Below are 16,464 nucleotides of genomic sequence, written 5' to 3'. Positions count from 1 at the left end.
CTAGGCTTCTTTGTGCCGCGACCTCCCTTTGGCGGGTAGGCGCCGCAAAAACATTGCGCATATGTGCGCACACACACATCGCAGCATTCCGATGCAGCAGGGGTGGTCCCCCATTTCGCCCCTAGCAATGTGTCGTGGCTAGGGTTGCCACCGGACCAGTATTTTGCCCGACTGGCCGGTAAAAATTATGGTTTATCCCAATGTTATTAATAGGGAAAAAAGATAAATATATATATTTTTCTGAAAATGTGGCAACCCTAGTCATGGCATATATTCTGCAAGTCTTCATGGCTTTCCTTCCACAAGACGTTGTATGCTTTTGACAACAATCAGCCCTGGTGTGCATTTATATCTGTCACCCAGACTTCCATGCCAATATCACCATAACTCTGTGATCTCGAAGCATTGGCTCGTGAGCAACATATTGCTCTCCAACTTGTTGGATGTTGCTCCTATTGGCCAAGCAGGTGATTATTTTTGAATTCCAGGCATGGAGGCAAGTTTTGGTTGCATAAAAACCAGGTGTATTGCCAAACAGACAATTCCTGTGTATCGCTGTTCAGCGCTGGCCCATCCACATCAGAATACGCTACACTTGTACTTTGTGTATATATAATTATATATAGGTATTTATAAAAAATAATTATTATAAAAAATAGAAAATACATATATTTATATAATACCTTTAGTGAATAAAACCATTTTATAAATTGTAATATGCATATTAATATTAAACCAATGCCCTGTGTTTCTAATATCTTTATTCACTGACAGTATATATAAGCAATAAGCATATATATATACTTTTCAAAGTACAAGTGTAGCGTATTCTGATGTGGATGGGCCAGCGCTGAACAGCGATACACAGGAATTGCCTTACAGATGCCGGCTTGGAGTTGCAGGAGTATCGCGAGAGCTGCGGCCAACACGCTACAAGGAAGGGGTGAGCTCCGTTTAACTTTCACTTCCCGTGTTTTTGTATTGCCAAACAGAGTCTCCTGTAGGCTGCCAGTCCACATAGGGGCTACCAAATAGCTATTCACAGCCCTTATTTGGCACCCCAAATTGTAAACTCTTTTTACAATTGAATGTGGCTCACGGGTAAAAAAAAGGTTGTTGACCTCTGCCATAGCTTTATGAAACATCAGCACGATTGGTAACTGTAGCTCCTGCCAAAGGCTTGGAGGGCTTCCAGTCTGGCCAAACTGTTGGACAACCCAGAATTAATTCACTATGGTGTGCAAAAGATTAAATAAGCAACCACGCCTCTATCGCAAGCACCTACTTTTCAATACACTAATTGTTATAAACTTAGTAACCAAGCCACTCTTTACCTAATGGAGACCTGCCTCCATGCACTAAACATTGCACAATGTGGTCGGGTTCAAGAGCTATTTTTAAGTAAAGTTCTTAATGTGGTTCTGTTTTGCTAATATACTGAAAAGGAAGCCTTTAGCGTATTGAGTAAAATGTCCCAAACTTTCTTTACAGTGGGCCCAAGCTGACAGAGACCTATATATCGACAGCACAGAATCATCGGGAAACTACCCAGTTGATGATGATGATTACTCTTCTGGATCTGGCTCTGGTAAATCTTTATTTCATTAGCTTTTTTATTTCATTCCTGCTGGATTTACTACTTTCTGCCCATCTGTGTATTCAGTCTGTTAGACCGCTTTTGTCTAATGAGAACTAATAATTTGTATTGTTGTAGCCTGAGGGATATTTGGGGTCATTCATAAAAAAACCACAATGGTTACTCTGTTTACAAGTGCGTACAGTTACAGAGAAAGTCATTCACAATAGTTTGTGCACTCGAGAAGCTCACAATTAATCTCTCTGTCCCGTGCACACATATTCCAGTGTGAATTCTATCATACAGCTAGTCAACCTTCCAGAGTGTTTTTGTCTATGAGAGCAAGCTAGGGATGTGCTGGATTCGTAATTTTTGGATTCAGATGATTATTGTGTCCTTGGTAAAAAAATATTACTTATACACATAACATAGTAAGTTAGGTTGAAAAACTGCTTGATCTAGAAGAAAAAATAACACTTTCAGTTGGACTGTGCTCTAAAGTCACATGACTTTAAAGGAGAAGGAAAGGCTAAAATTAAGTAAGCTTTATCAGAAAGGTCTATATAAACACACCGGTAAACCCTCAAAGTAATGTGTTTTCTTTTGAGTCCCTTGTCAAAAGAATTCCTTTTATTGTGTACACATGGGCTTCTGTATAAGACTTCCAGTTTTCAACATAAACCTCCTGGGCTTGGGCTTGAGCATGCTCAGTTTGCTCCTCTCTCCCTCTCCATTTCCCCCCTCTCTCCTCCCCTCATAATATGACAGCTGCTATCCTAAACAAACAGAAGAGTTTCTAGAGCTGTTTACTCTGTTATGGTAAAGCATTCTGCAGAATAAATATAGTGTTATAGCTTGCACTATTGTGGCTAATCTATTGGCAATTAACTGCTTTAGTGGTTTTCCTTCTCCTTTAAAATTACATTTTCTTTCATTATGCAAAACATTTGTTTTTGGGTGATGTTCCCCTTAAAGTGCATGTAAAGTCTAAAATAGAATAAGGCTAGAAATGCTGTATTTTGTATACTAAATATAAACATGAACTTACTGCACCACAAGCCTAATCAAACAAATAATTTATGCTTTCAAAGTTGGCTACAGGGGGTCACCATCTTGTAACTTTGTTTAACATCTTTGCAAGACTAAGACTGTGCACATGCTCAGTGTGGTCTGGGCTGCTTAGGGATCGTCATAAACAAAGCTGCTTGAGTTCTGCATGGCTGGGAAGTAAGGCGGGGACACCCCCTGCTGTTCATAAGTATGATTGTTTCCCTGCTCAGCAGTTAGGGACCATCTGACAATTCCTATCTACAGCAGTAAATGAAGGGAGAATTTCACTGCATACAGACAGGTTTCTTATAAAAATGGTATATATTTTTTAATTAAAGTATATTGAAGATAGGTTTCTTTTTCATTAAACAAAGTAACAATTGGATTTTATGTTTGCCCTTGAAAGGGTTTGGAATAAATATGGTCAAGCCCAGATATAGTCACACTCTGTACAATAATCATTTATTTACTGAATATAGCACCAACAAGTTACACGGCACGTATGTTGATTTCTAACAAACAGGAGTCTTGTAATAATTTTAACAAACAATGGTTACAGAATGAAAATTGGGTTGGTTTTTGGGACCCAATGGGGCCTGGCAAGAATTATTAAATCCAACCAATACCCAAACATTCCTGATTTAAAGAAGACGTTTTATGCGGCACTTCAGTCTTTTAAACCCTTCTTTTTCCTCTCCTGTTTCATTGCAAGACACACGATCATCTACAGTTAGCTACAGTTACACCACCTGGAGCGATACAGCTGAGAGAGGAATTGCAGCTCCAGTTTTTGTTAGATCCTTTCCAGAAGGCAGGCACTGAAAACCTGTCAATGGACTAAGGGGATTATGGGAAATATGTACAAAAAGCAGTCTCAATGGTCCCATTTATTCCACAGGCATCCCAGCACATGATGACGATGAAGACAATGTAGTATTAACAACTGTCCAGACACTTATAAGCAGCCCTTCAAGTGAAATGCCATATGTTGACACTACAACGCTGAAAACACAAACAAAAATGGCACCTGAAACCAAGGTACGGGTAATTCTATTGCCTTATTTGCAGAAACGTTGCACATTGCAGCATGTATAATTTTTTGTAATGGCTGGCCATCTTTAAATACTTCCCTCAAATCTTTCCCAAAAGAGTAAATTAAACTCTTTAATTTGCCTCCCTCAGTTGTTCATTTCTAACATTTTGGTTAAGATCGCTAATCCATCATTCTGACATTCTAAAATTGATAGGGTACCCAAAGTGCACTATAATTTATACAAGCTCACTAAAGGGATACTATCATGGGAAAACAAATTTTTTTCAAACACATCAGTTAATAGTGATGTTCCAGCAGAATTCTGCACTGAAATCCATTTCTCAAAAGAGCAAACAGATTTTTTTATATTTAATTTTGAAATCTGACATGGGGCTAGACCTATTGTCAGTTTCCCAGCTGCCCCCAGTCATGTGGCTTGTGCTCTGATAAACTTCAATCACTCTTTACTGCTGTACTGCAAGTTGGAGTGATATCACCCCCCTCCCTTCCCCCCCCCAGCAGCCTAACAACAGAACAATGGGAAGGTAACCAGATAACAGCTCCCTAACACAAGATAACAGCTGCCTGGTAGATATCAGAACAGCACTCCGTAGTAAAATCCAGGTCCCATTGAGACATATTCAGTTACATTGAGTAGGAGAAACAACAGCCTGCCAGAAAGCAGTTCCATCCTAAAGTGCTGGCTCTTTCTGAAAGCACATGACCAGGCAAAATGACCTGAGATGCACCTACACACCAATATTACAACTAAAAAAATACACTTGCTGGTTCAGGAATGAACTTTTACATGGTAGAGTGAATTGTTTGCAGTTTAAACCGTGTAATTTAGAAATAAAACCTATATCATAAAAATCATGACAGAATCCCTTTAACTACTAAGAAAAGTCGAAACATAAAGCTCAATGTTAAGTTGTTTGAGACTGCTACTGTCCATATGATACTGAATGTAAGGTGAACTTTCCAGTGTGTAAACATTGCCTCTCCCATTCAGGAGCCTGGTGAAGTAGAGTCAACTAACACAGTTCTTGTCCACGAAAACAAGAATATCATCCAGACTGCAACACATACAGAGAATCTGTTCCACAGAACAGAAGTACTTGCAGGTAAGTGCACAAGATTGACAATATTATGTATATAATCTTTATTTGCTTCATCTATTATGCATATTCTGACTGGTAGTCAATTAGGGGAATTTGCACACTTAACCCATTAATAAGAATAATAAAATGTAATTAATAAAGTATTTGTTGCTGTTGGAACGTTGCCACCAGAACATTCATCCCAATGGTTTTTACTGTAGACACATAGGCCTTCATATAATAAAAGGTGCAACGTTTAACTGTTTAGTGTACACATGTGGGTATCAATCAAGCTGATACCGTATGTCTCATTCTCAGTCATCATTGTGGGTCACACAATATAGTGGCACTCCTGTGGGACTCTTTAACCATATTTGCTTTGCACGAGTTGTCATTCCGTGTCCAATCCTTCAAAATGAAAAACAAACATAAAGAAAACAAATAACACACTGAAATGACCTGCACTTGAATGGAACACACACAACTATAAGGCTCATGGCATTCTTTACTGGTGGGAAAGCATCCTAACCCCATTGAGGAGCCTGCCATTAGTTTTGATGGAAACCAACATTTTCTGGTTTAAATCCCTATCAATGGTGGTAAAAGGCCATTTCCATTAAAATGAATGACAGTCTTCTGAGGAAGGTTTGGGTGCTTATCAGGATAGCCCTGTGGACTCTCTCTTGCGGTGCCTACTGTCCACTGTCCATGCAACTCTTCATGAAGAAATGGGGTGGTTGGGCAGATAGACTGTGAAACCTGGTTTTGTTCCTTCAGCACTTCAACCAATAACATTCAGTCTCTGCATTGGACTTGTTTGTGTAAAAGAGTTTAGAGGACGAGGGGGAGAAATGGGAAAGTTCTTATTTCTAATGCAGTTTTATATTCTTTTAGGTCCTCTTAGCTCTATATAGAAACCCCAGTGTTTGATGTAGTGTCAACCCTAATTACCAAGTGGTTAATATTGAATTGTCCTTAAGGTCATCTTATGAAATTTATAGGCTACTAGAAAATAAGGGTTTATTCCAGATGCCACTGCAAATCATCACTGGCAGGAGGGTATGTAGTTTTGTAGGAATAATTAAAGGAGAACTAAAGCTTAACTAAAGAAGTAGCTAGAAATGTTGTACATTATGTTTTGGGCTACTGTACCAGCCCAAGGCAACCACAGCCCTTTAGCAGTAAAGATCTGTGTCTCCAAAGATGCCCCAGTAGCTCACCATCTTCTTTTCTGCTGATTCACTGCACATGCTCTGTGCTGCTGTCACTTACTGAGCTTAGGGACCCACTCACAATATACAGTACACATAGAATAGAAATGTCACAATATAAGGTTGATTAGTAATTAAAGGGCATGTAAAGTCTAAAATAGAATAAAGCTAGAAATGCTGTATTTTGTAATTTGTAATTTGTGACGACCCCTAAGCTTAGCTTCTCAACAGCTGCTCAGAGCCCACTGAGCATGTGAGTGTTACAGACACTTTCCAAGATGGTGACCCCCTGTGACAAGTTTGAAGTCCTGGATCGTTGCTGCTATTGAAACTTTAGGCAGGTGCAATAAGTTCATTATATAAAATAAGGCATTTTTAGCCATATTCACTTTTAGGGTTTAGTTCTCCTTTAAGGAAACCTGTCAGAAGTATCTTTATAGAAGGCCACAGAGACCCAACTCAAATCCATTTGCGACAGCAACATCCATTGCAGACGCATTAGTTAATATTCTCATTATATAAGCATGCAAGATCCAACAGGTTAGAAGAGAGGATAAATCGTTTGTGCCCAGAAGCAGTCAAGTAAGTTAAAGACAATGAGATGCTCCGTGTCCCATTCTTCATGAAACCCGTTCTGTCTTGTTTTTCAGCTGTCATTGCTGGCGGTGGCATTGGCTTCCTGTTTGCTGTATTCTTAATCCTCCTGTTGGTTTATCGCATGAGAAAGAAGGATGAAGGCAGCTATGACCTTGGCGAACGCAAACCATCCAGCGCCGTCTACCAAAAGGCACCAACTAAAGAGTTTTACGCGTAAAACTGCTACTTTAGTGTCTCTTTTTACGAGATCACTGAACTTTTCTTTTAAGTAAAGCTTTTGCATAGAATAATGAAGATTTTTTTTTTTCATTAAAAAAAAAAAAAAACCTTTACGGTAACTTTATGATAAAAAAATCCCATTATATTTAAAAATAAACAAACAAAAAACTTTTCATTTATTCCTTTAAAAAAAAAAGAAAATAAAAATAAATGTAAAGTCAATTCTTCGCATTTTCATTGTTGAGCGAATAACCGCAGCAGAGTATTATTTTCTAAGACCATTGGTATTCGCCAAAAAAAAAAAGTCGCCAACCTTTATGCATTAAACAACAATGAAATGGTCGCGTCAAGCTTCGGGTCAATGAAAGGTTGTTTAATATTTTTAGCATGTCTCAGATCATTCAAATTTTTAGTTTTATTTCATTAATTTATCTGTTTCCAAACAAAAAATGCCTTTTGTAGTTGTCACGTGCAATTGTCTTAGGGTAATTCAGATATACAGTATATATAAGTGTAAATGTTTTTTTTTTTTTCTTTCCTATGTAAACATTAACCTCCGAGATTTGTATAAAACCTGTAACGATATTCATTTTACACGATTGTTCTGTTTTCTTTGTTTTCTCAGTGTTCATTGGGCAAATTTAACACGATGAGTGTGTAAAATCGGAATATCCCCTCCCCCCGCAAAGCTGTTCGGTTAAAGCCACATGGGTGTTTGTATTTGCCGCAACATTTACGTTGTTTGGATTCCGTGATATAAGCCAGACATGAGGCCGTCAGATATTTGTTGTCTGCTGTTAAAATATGATTATATCCAATGGGAATATTGGTATTCGGAAGAAATCTAATTCTTTCATTTTTACATCGCATTAAACTGCTGCTTCTTCGGTACTTAAAAATTGCAGCGACAAAGTCACCCATGTGGCCTCAGCCTATGTCAGCTCCTCTTAATTGAAGCTGCATTCTCTGTTTGTATTTGCCATTTCACTGCCTGAAAGAACTAGTCCTTGCCATCCGATAGATATCTCTGCCCGTGGATGTTATTGTTTTATTGATACCGCTTATATTCGTTTTGTTCCTTTTATGTTTTTCCATCGGCTTAGTCCATCCCACTATATTCTATATTTTGAAGGTTTAGTCTTACTTTGAGATAAGGAACTGAAAATCCCGAGTCCTGCTTTTTGGAGCTGTAAAGACTCCGCCGTGCATTGTGCAACAGAGAGCTCATTTAAGAGTGTAGTACCAGTGACAAACAAAACGTAGCAGTTGGTTTATTTGGCACCTACGTGCTATGCCTTAGAACAGGGATCCCCAACCTTTAGAACCCGTGAGCAACATTCAGAAGTAAAAGGAGTTGGAGAGCAAAACTAGCATGAAACATGTTCCTGTTGTGCCAAATAATGGCCATTTAGCAGTCCCTGTATGGATTGTCAACCTCCAATGAGACTCTGTTTGGCAGTGCACCTGTTTCATATGCAACCAAAACTTGCCTCCAAGCCTGGAATTCAAAAATAAGCACCTGGTTTGAGGCCACTGGGAGCAACATCCAAGGGGTTGGAGAGCAACATGTTGTTCTTGATCTACTGGTTGGGGATCACTGCCTTAGAGACATATCAAACCAGGTACACTACAGTTTTTAGAGAGCCGATAACCCCACTGCTTTTAAGACCACGTTATTTAGGGAGCGAATGCATCCTTTAATACCAGTAGCGTTGGAGAGGGCAAGCCGAGCATTGCGTAGTATGTTCTGGCCGTATTTGCTATGTGATATTGGACAGAGGATGAAGGTTGAACCAAGTCCAAAGACTATAACAGTATTCTGGCAAAGTTGCATATGTCCGTGGCCACTGTACTCAACTCCTTTTACATTTTGAAGGTACGACTTGGGAGTTTCCACAGCAATTTTTGTCATTTCTCAACACACATTTTAAGTTGTAAGAGTCTTTTTTTCAAGCCTTTGAAGTGCCTACGATTCCATGTAAATTGTTACAGACTGTGTTACAGAGTGTATGACAAAAAAAATAAAATAAAAAAAAATGTTGGTTATTTTATAAGCACAGAAAAATCTAATGGTAATTTTGTAGTCTTACATCAATAGACCTAAAAATGTAATTTGGGAACATAAACACTACTGAATAAAATCATGTGGCCTAATGACGGCTATTTTCGGTGTCATTATTTCTTGCGCTTTCCTCTACCGAGAAACGGAGCATTATTTTCTTATTATGCGCATGCTTTTATCAACAAAATACAGGATTTCAAATCAAAGGTTGATGGGGTGCGTGCAAAGAAAAGTCTGCATTATAGTCTCAATCTCTGCCCTAGAATGTAATGAATGCAAAAGAAATTTTTAGGTTTCCCATTGTGCTAAGGGATTCTAAGGCATAATCCTAAATCTTCTTTTGCAGTTTGTTTGTGGCTGCATTGTGTGGCTTTGTAATGCACCTAAATATATAATGCCCCTCGTTGGTATATGATCGCATAGAATTGATTTCTGTTGTCCCCGAGCAGTGTTTAATGTTCATTTTTGGCAATACAGGTATGGGATCCATTATCTGGAAACCTATTATCCAGGATTTACGGAAAGGCTGTCTCCCACAGACTCCATTTATCCATACAATCAAATTTGTTTTTAATTATTTTCTCTTTCCTCTGTAATAATAAAACAGAAGCTTGTACTTGATCCAAACTAAGATATAATTAATCCTTATTGGAAGCAGAACCAGCCTATTGGGTTTATTTCATGTTTACGTGATTTTCTAGTAGACTTGAGGTATTAAGATCCAATTTACAGAAAGATCTGTTATCCGGAAAACCCCAGGTCCCGAGCATTCTGGATAAGAGGTCCCATACCTGTATAGCACAGATACAGGATCTATTTTTTAAACTGTAGAGCTGCATAATGGAGCCCCAAGTGATCTGTAAAGCTTGCCTCTATTGGAACATGTCATTCATCTTTCTGCAAGAAAAGGTTCTTTCAAGAATCTGACTATCCTCAAAGTCTGAGGAACAACTGCCTTTGGGAACGGGTAGTAACGGCTTTGTCATGACCTATGCACTCCATTACTGCAGTGGTGCCACACCTACTCTGAGATGTGCTGAAGATCAGAACCACATTCTACATAAAAAAAAACCACTAACTTTAAGGGCAGAGACACACGGTCAGATTTGGGGAGATTAGTTGCCCAGTGACAAATCTCCTCTTCTTTGGGGCGACTAATCTCCCCGAAGTTCCCCTGCCTTCCCGCCAGCTAGAATGTATATTGCCGCCAGGATGGCACTTGGAGCACTTCATTTTCCGAAGTCGCCCTAAGTTGCCTCACGAGGAAACTTCGGGCGACTTTGGAAAACAAATCGCTCTGAGTGCCATCCCACCGGCGATTTAGATTCTAACCGGCCGGGAAGGCAATTTGGGGAGATTAGTCGCCCGGAAGAAGAGGAGATTTGTCACCAGGTGACTATTCTCCCCAAATCTGAACATGTGTCTCTGCTCTAAACATTAGCTGAATAGAATGAATAGAGCTTGTGAAGAACATACTTTTTCCCTATTGTTTTAATTACGAAATATCTATGATTTGTGTTATTTCTGGCACTAAACAAGAATATGAAACCAGTTTCACTTTAGTGTTTTCTGCCACTTCTCATCCCAAACAACTTCAAAGGATCGGATAAAACTAATTACCAGTCTACTGAGAAGCTCCATATAATGAGCTGTTTAAAGGCTACTGCTTAGAAAAGCGAGAGGTTCGTTTTGGTATATAGGGGAAATATTTGCCCTGTTTATAAAGGAAGGCTGAAGCGAGTCCAGTGAACATAGCCCAACTTTTAAATTACTGGTTTATAATGTGCTCATAGACATTAGTGAATGACAATGCTTTGGAGTTGTTTTTTGAACCATTGGTCACCCTTTTATCCACATCTGCTCTTTGACTTCCAATGCTACTTTGGGCAGTGCTCCTTGTAAAAAGGTAATGGGTTGAGCAGTCTTCTACCAAACACATACAGTTTGAAATAGAAAGAGGGACCAAAAGATTTGCCGCACGGAGGGGGTGACATTTTTGACCACGCCCATTTTTGTGGCCACATCCCCTAATTACCGTGTTCATTTTACAAAACTTGGCAGGTTATGGAAGTCTGAATACATGGAAGTCTCAATACTGTTTTGTGATAACTGCAAGGCGCAGTTTCCCCAAAAGACCTGCTTATCTTAAATTGTTACAATTGTTTCCTTGCTTATCCATAATTGTTATAAAAATGAATCTAAGTGCACCTGCCATTCTGGGGTCTCTGCCAAAAGTCAATTAGGTTTTAGAAACTTTGTATCTTTTTCTGGCTGTTCAGTGCTGGAGATCAAAGAGAACGTCAGGACATTTCAGTAACAATCTGGTACTGCGGGTTGAGCTGTCGAAATCGTAACTGCCCCGTGAAAAACGGGACAGTTGGGAGGTACGAGAATAGGGTTGCCTCCTTTTCTAAAAAAAATTGACCGCCCAGTGGGAGGCGGTAACAAAAGGGGGTGTTCCGTGCTGCAAAAGGGGGCAGGCCACACACAGTGCTGCAAAAGGGGGTGGGGCAACACACGGGATGGCCAGAAGCCTGAAAAAAAAGGCAAGTTCTGAGCGAATTGGGGACGGGTCAAGGGCTTTTTATAAGGGTATTACAAATTACCATCAACTACTTGCAGGTAAATTTGTAATACCGGCCCCGGCTAGGTTGGTAAAATACCGGCCGAGTGGCAACTCTGTATGCAAATATGTAGCAAAACTTTTTATTTATCTGTGAAGTCTCTCTTTAAACAGATGGCACATGGGTATTCAACGTTGCCTCCAGGAGGAATGGGGTTTCAGGCAGTTATGCCGTCATTCCTCAGCAGTCCCTGGTTACCAGCTGAAACTTCTGCCAGCGACCATGTGTTTTCCATTCAGATCAATGGTTACCTGGCTGTTAGAGATACACGGGAATTCTGATTACCAAGAATTTTCAGCGAGAGCAGCAGAAATGTAAAACACTTGTGTGCTGTGAGCCTTAAAGAGCAGCATACCCTATATACAGTTAACTAAAGATATGGGGAAAATTTATTCAATTCAAAAATGCTTTTAGTTTTGTGTAAGAAACCATTTTATTTTGCTTTTATCCTTACTATATCTTCCTCCCTGTAACGAGTAGAGTGTAGCTCTAACTGGGAAGGTAAATTAATTTCTTCCTCCTCCTACAATTGCTCTGAAGAACCAGGAAGTTGGAAAATGAACCTAATATAAATCTTCATTAAAACTAGAAATAATGTGTATAGGTGTATGATGCTCAGTGCAATACTCATACAAAGGACTCATGAAATTGTATTGAAAAAGGGTGTATATTATTGGCTTTTTCTTTAAAATGGGTGTATCAGAGCAGTTATGTACAAAAATTTTATTTTATCTGTTAAATTAGGGATGCACCGAATCCAGGATTCGGTTCTGGATTCGGCCTTTTTCAGCAGGATTCAGATTCGGCCGAATCCTTCAGCCGGCTGAACCAAATCCGAATCCTAATTTGCATACGCAAATTAGGGGCAGGGAGGGAGACTTTTTGTCACAAAACAAGGAAGTAAAAAATATTTTCCCCTTCTCACCCCTAATTTGCATATGCAAATGAGGATTCGGCCAAATCTTTTGTGAGGAATTCGGGGATTCGGTGCATCCCTGACTATAAGTGATGTCTTTTACTACAGATGTGAATAACACCCTGGGCAGTGGTGATAGAGAGTCCTTGAATTTTGCTGTAGGCTTATTTTATTCCCTCTAGGCCTCAACCAACTGAAGCTTCATTATCACAATTGCAGTTACATGAATTACATTGCCTTCACAGGAAAAAGTCATAACTGATCAATTGGAATACAATATTCTGGTACTCTAGGACTCTAACATCTATTGGTGCCATGGGTGAAGATCAAAGAGCCCACAAGGGTAAGGGGAAAATATAACGTATTGGGGAAAGTTGATTTCAGCTGTTCATTAATACATTCATCCATATTCATTATTTATATGGATATATTTTTACAGAGCTGTCATTATGGTCCAGATTTGCCACAGGCATGGGACCTGTTATCCAGAATGCTCAGGACCTGGGGTTTTATGGATAAAGGATCTTTCTGTAATTTGGATCTTCATAACATTAAATAAACTCAATAGTCTGGTTTTGCTTCCAATAAGTATTAATTATATCTTAGTTTGGATCAAGTACAAAGTACTGTTTTATTGTTACAGAGAAAAGGGAAATCATTTTCATAAATCTAGATTATTTGGAGAAAATGGAGTTTATGGGAGATGGCCTTTCCGTAATTTGGAGCTTTCTAGATAATGGGTTAACTGATCCCATATGTCACATCCTCCTTTTTTAAGACATTTTCAATTTCCTCCTTTTTCAAAGAAGAAACAAACCCTTTACCAAAAAAAAACAAAAAAAAACCATACCCCCACCCCATGTAGAACCCCCTCCCCAGGGAAATGCTCCTAAATTTTTACTTACCCCTCTGTGCAGAGTCACAGCATCGGAGTTCACCACAGACATCTTCCGGGTCTTCAGTAAGCTGAGACGGAGACCGGCAAAGCAGCAAAGGTTTTTTTTTCGGTAAACAGTTTGTTTTCCTTCAAAGGAAAACTATACCCCGCACACAATGTAGGTATTGCATAAAACAGCTCATATGTAAAACCCTGTTTCGTGTAAATAAACCATTTTCACAATAATATACTTTTCTAGTAGTATGTGCCATTGGGTAATCATAAATAGAATAAAAAATAAGGGCCGCCCCCTAGGATCATACGATTCACAGTGAACACAAACATACCAACAAACCATACATCAGGGGCGTAACTATAGAGGAAGCAGACCCTGCGGTTGCAGGGGGGCCTAGGAGTGTAGGGGGCCCAGTGAGACCCTAATTAATTAGCAATTTTAATATATCTTGGTAAAATAGGCCAACTTATAAATATTTTGGGGCCCTAAATTGAATTTGCTATGGGGCCCAGTAACAACTAGTTACGCCACTGCCATGCATGTTAGGTCACATGAGCCAATTAACAGACAGAGTTGTGTCTTTTGCTTCCACACTTCTTCCTGTTACAGTTAGAGCTGCAGTATTTCTGGTCAGGTGATCTCTGAGGCAGCACACAGACCTTCACGAAATGGTGGTTCAAGGCAAGAGATGTAAAATTTCTATATTTACTTAAATATATATTCCAGTTTGGTAAGATTCTTTAATATGTCACTTAATATGATGTAAACTATCTATTGCTTAAGTGTTCATTTTGGGGCTATAGTTTTCCTTTAAGACTTCTTTTCAGTTTTAGAAATACTGAACCATTTCAACCGCAGTTTTTATCAGCCGGGTTTATAGCTAATAACAGATATTACAAGCATTATTCACACAGGAGTAGAAACGTGGTGAATTATACCCGCTCTTTAGTGCATCTGGGTCATTAATGGAAAACTTCTTACCAGAGAATTTTAAGGGTCAGGCACAGGGACAGGTGTGTGCTGGATTTAATATCTGGCGTATGTATCCGTTAATTAGTCCCAAAAGTCTCAGCAGAATGCGAAAAGTCTTCCATGGAGTTTGAAGTCCCGAGGTCTGTTACAAGTTGACATGCAGATGAGTGAGTGGTGTCAGGATTTTGACCTTTTAAAGCGGCTCTTTCAGCTTCACTAAGTCAAACGATCTCTCTGAACACCAACTTGAGATATGATGGTAATACATTGAATATATATAACAGAAAAAAGGAACATTTTTGTCCGACTTTATAAATGTTAATGTTGGAGGATCTGGGACTCATCTGCTTATTGAAGATAAATGTGATTTCTATATCAATGAAGATCAAACACAATGGTGCAAATTCACTGAAGGGCGAACTTTCGCCAGCGAATAATCGGCCAAATTCGTTCCACTTTGTCAGGCGCAAATTCGTTACCATTACACTAATTCACTAAAAAGTTGCGTCTCAGCAGGCAAATGCTGGCAAAGTTTCTCTAGCGTTAATTCGTCAGCGCGAGCATTTCATAGCGAACTTACGATAGCGTTCAATTCTGCCTATCGAAACTTCACTAGTACTCTTATGCTTAGGTCAGTTTGAATAGGGCAGGTGCATATAGGTCATATATATGTCTTTATTACTGTGCAAATGCTTGAAGTGGCCACTTATTATGTCCTAGGAAGCAAAATAAAGACAAAATAGATCCTCTAATGCCCTAGACATGAGCCCACCCTAAAACAAACGTGGCATGCCCCTCAAATGGTTGGGAAAAAAATGTTAACACAAAAATCTTTAATCGAACTTTGGAAGGCAATCCCGCTTAGAAAAAACGCCATCGTTTTTTAGAACTTTTATGACTTTCCGGGATACAGGATATGATGTCACTGACATAAGATTGAGGAGGATGCAGCGTCATCTTATCAGTTCACCAGGTCTATGGTGGCAAAGGAAACTCTGCCAAAAGAGGAAATGCTCTGTAATATTCGCACTTTAATGAATTTGCGGAGTAATGATCGTTAGCCTTAGTGAAAATCCGCCTGGCGATAGGGCACAAAACCATGCTATCGACAGTCTCTCATTTGCAAATTGTCCTCTACGCCTGTTAGTAAATTGAAGATGTCCCTGCAGATTGGGTTTCTGGCAAATTTTCGCTAGCAATGGCCACTTCGCCCTTTAGTAAATTTGCCCCAATGACTGCAAATTGTGTTTTTACTGGTAAACAAGTGAGCTCCCCCAAAAATAATTGCTCCAACAACAGACTAGGATCCATATGTTATTATGTCAAATCCAAAGGTTACTATTAAAATGCATTAAAAGAAGTCTAGTTACCAGGGCACCTATTTGATGGTGATAATACACTTGTACTACTTCTACATCGTCAATGATGTAATAAAAGTTCCTACTGAAGTCAGATTCATTCATTGGAATTTTGGTTGATAATTCAATATATGAATCTAGTACCCAATAACAAGCGAAATATTACATGTTACATAAAATCCTTTTTTTTTTTTTTTTACATCCACCAAATAGTTGAAAGTATCCCTAGCTCTCAAAAACATGTAGGCAAAAGCTGTGAGAGGGGCCCCTAAACATATAATCAAAATATTATAATGAATGCTGCCTGAGATACAGCTCAGTGTTAATTAATGGAGTTTGATAATGGGCCAAACAAGGCAGATACGGGGAGATTAGTTGCCCGGCGATAAATCTCCTCCTCTTCAGGGTGACTAATCTCCCCGAACTGCCACCCCTGCCTTCCCGATGGCTAAAATAAAAATCGCCGGCAGGATGGCACTCTGAGCGATTCGTTTTCCAAAATCACCCGAAATTGCCTCACGAGGAAACTTCGGGTGACGAGGAAACTTCGGAAAACGAATCGCTACGAGTGCCATCGCACTAGTGATTTTCATTTTAGCCCACGGGAAGGCAGGGGAGGCAGTTCGGGGAGATTAGTCACCCTGTAGAAGAGGAGATTTGTCGCCAGGCGATTAATGTCCCTGAATCTGCCTGTGTGCCCGGACCCGTAGTTGGTTACACAGATAGAGCCTCCTGGTTTGGCAAGGTCAGCAAATGAGCAGATCTCTGCAGGACCGGATTTTGGCCTTGGCCACAGGGTCCTAGAATCCTCCAGGCGTGAGCTGCTGGGTGGTATGCCACCCCTAAAATTTTG

At 39.5% G+C, this 16,464-nt stretch overlaps 1 protein-coding gene across 3 annotated transcripts in view; it reads left to right on the top strand.

Moving 5' to 3' along the window:
- Positions 1-8,940, top strand: part of sdc2.S (syndecan 2 S homeolog) — a 79,118-nt gene extending 70,178 nt beyond the window's left edge. For 2 of the 3 annotated variants that reach the window (XM_041567087.1, XM_041567088.1), the window contains 4 exons: positions 1,492-1,588; positions 3,525-3,664; positions 4,672-4,783; positions 6,621-8,940. In XM_041567087.1, coding sequence (XP_041423021.1) covers positions 1,492-1,588; positions 3,525-3,664; positions 4,672-4,783; positions 6,621-6,784 — 513 coding nt within the window. In that variant the 3' untranslated portion in view covers positions 6,785-8,940. 3 annotated transcript variants of the gene reach the window in all.
- The last annotated feature ends 7,524 nt before the right edge of the window (positions 8,941-16,464 follow it).

Source organism: Xenopus laevis, chromosome 6S (assembly GCF_017654675.1).
Source record: "Xenopus laevis strain J_2021 chromosome 6S, Xenopus_laevis_v10.1, whole genome shotgun sequence".
NCBI lineage: Eukaryota > Metazoa > Chordata > Amphibia > Anura > Pipidae > Xenopus > Xenopus laevis.
Note: the sequence above shows the minus strand (reverse complement) of the source record. Positions and strands in the feature narration are given on the sequence as shown.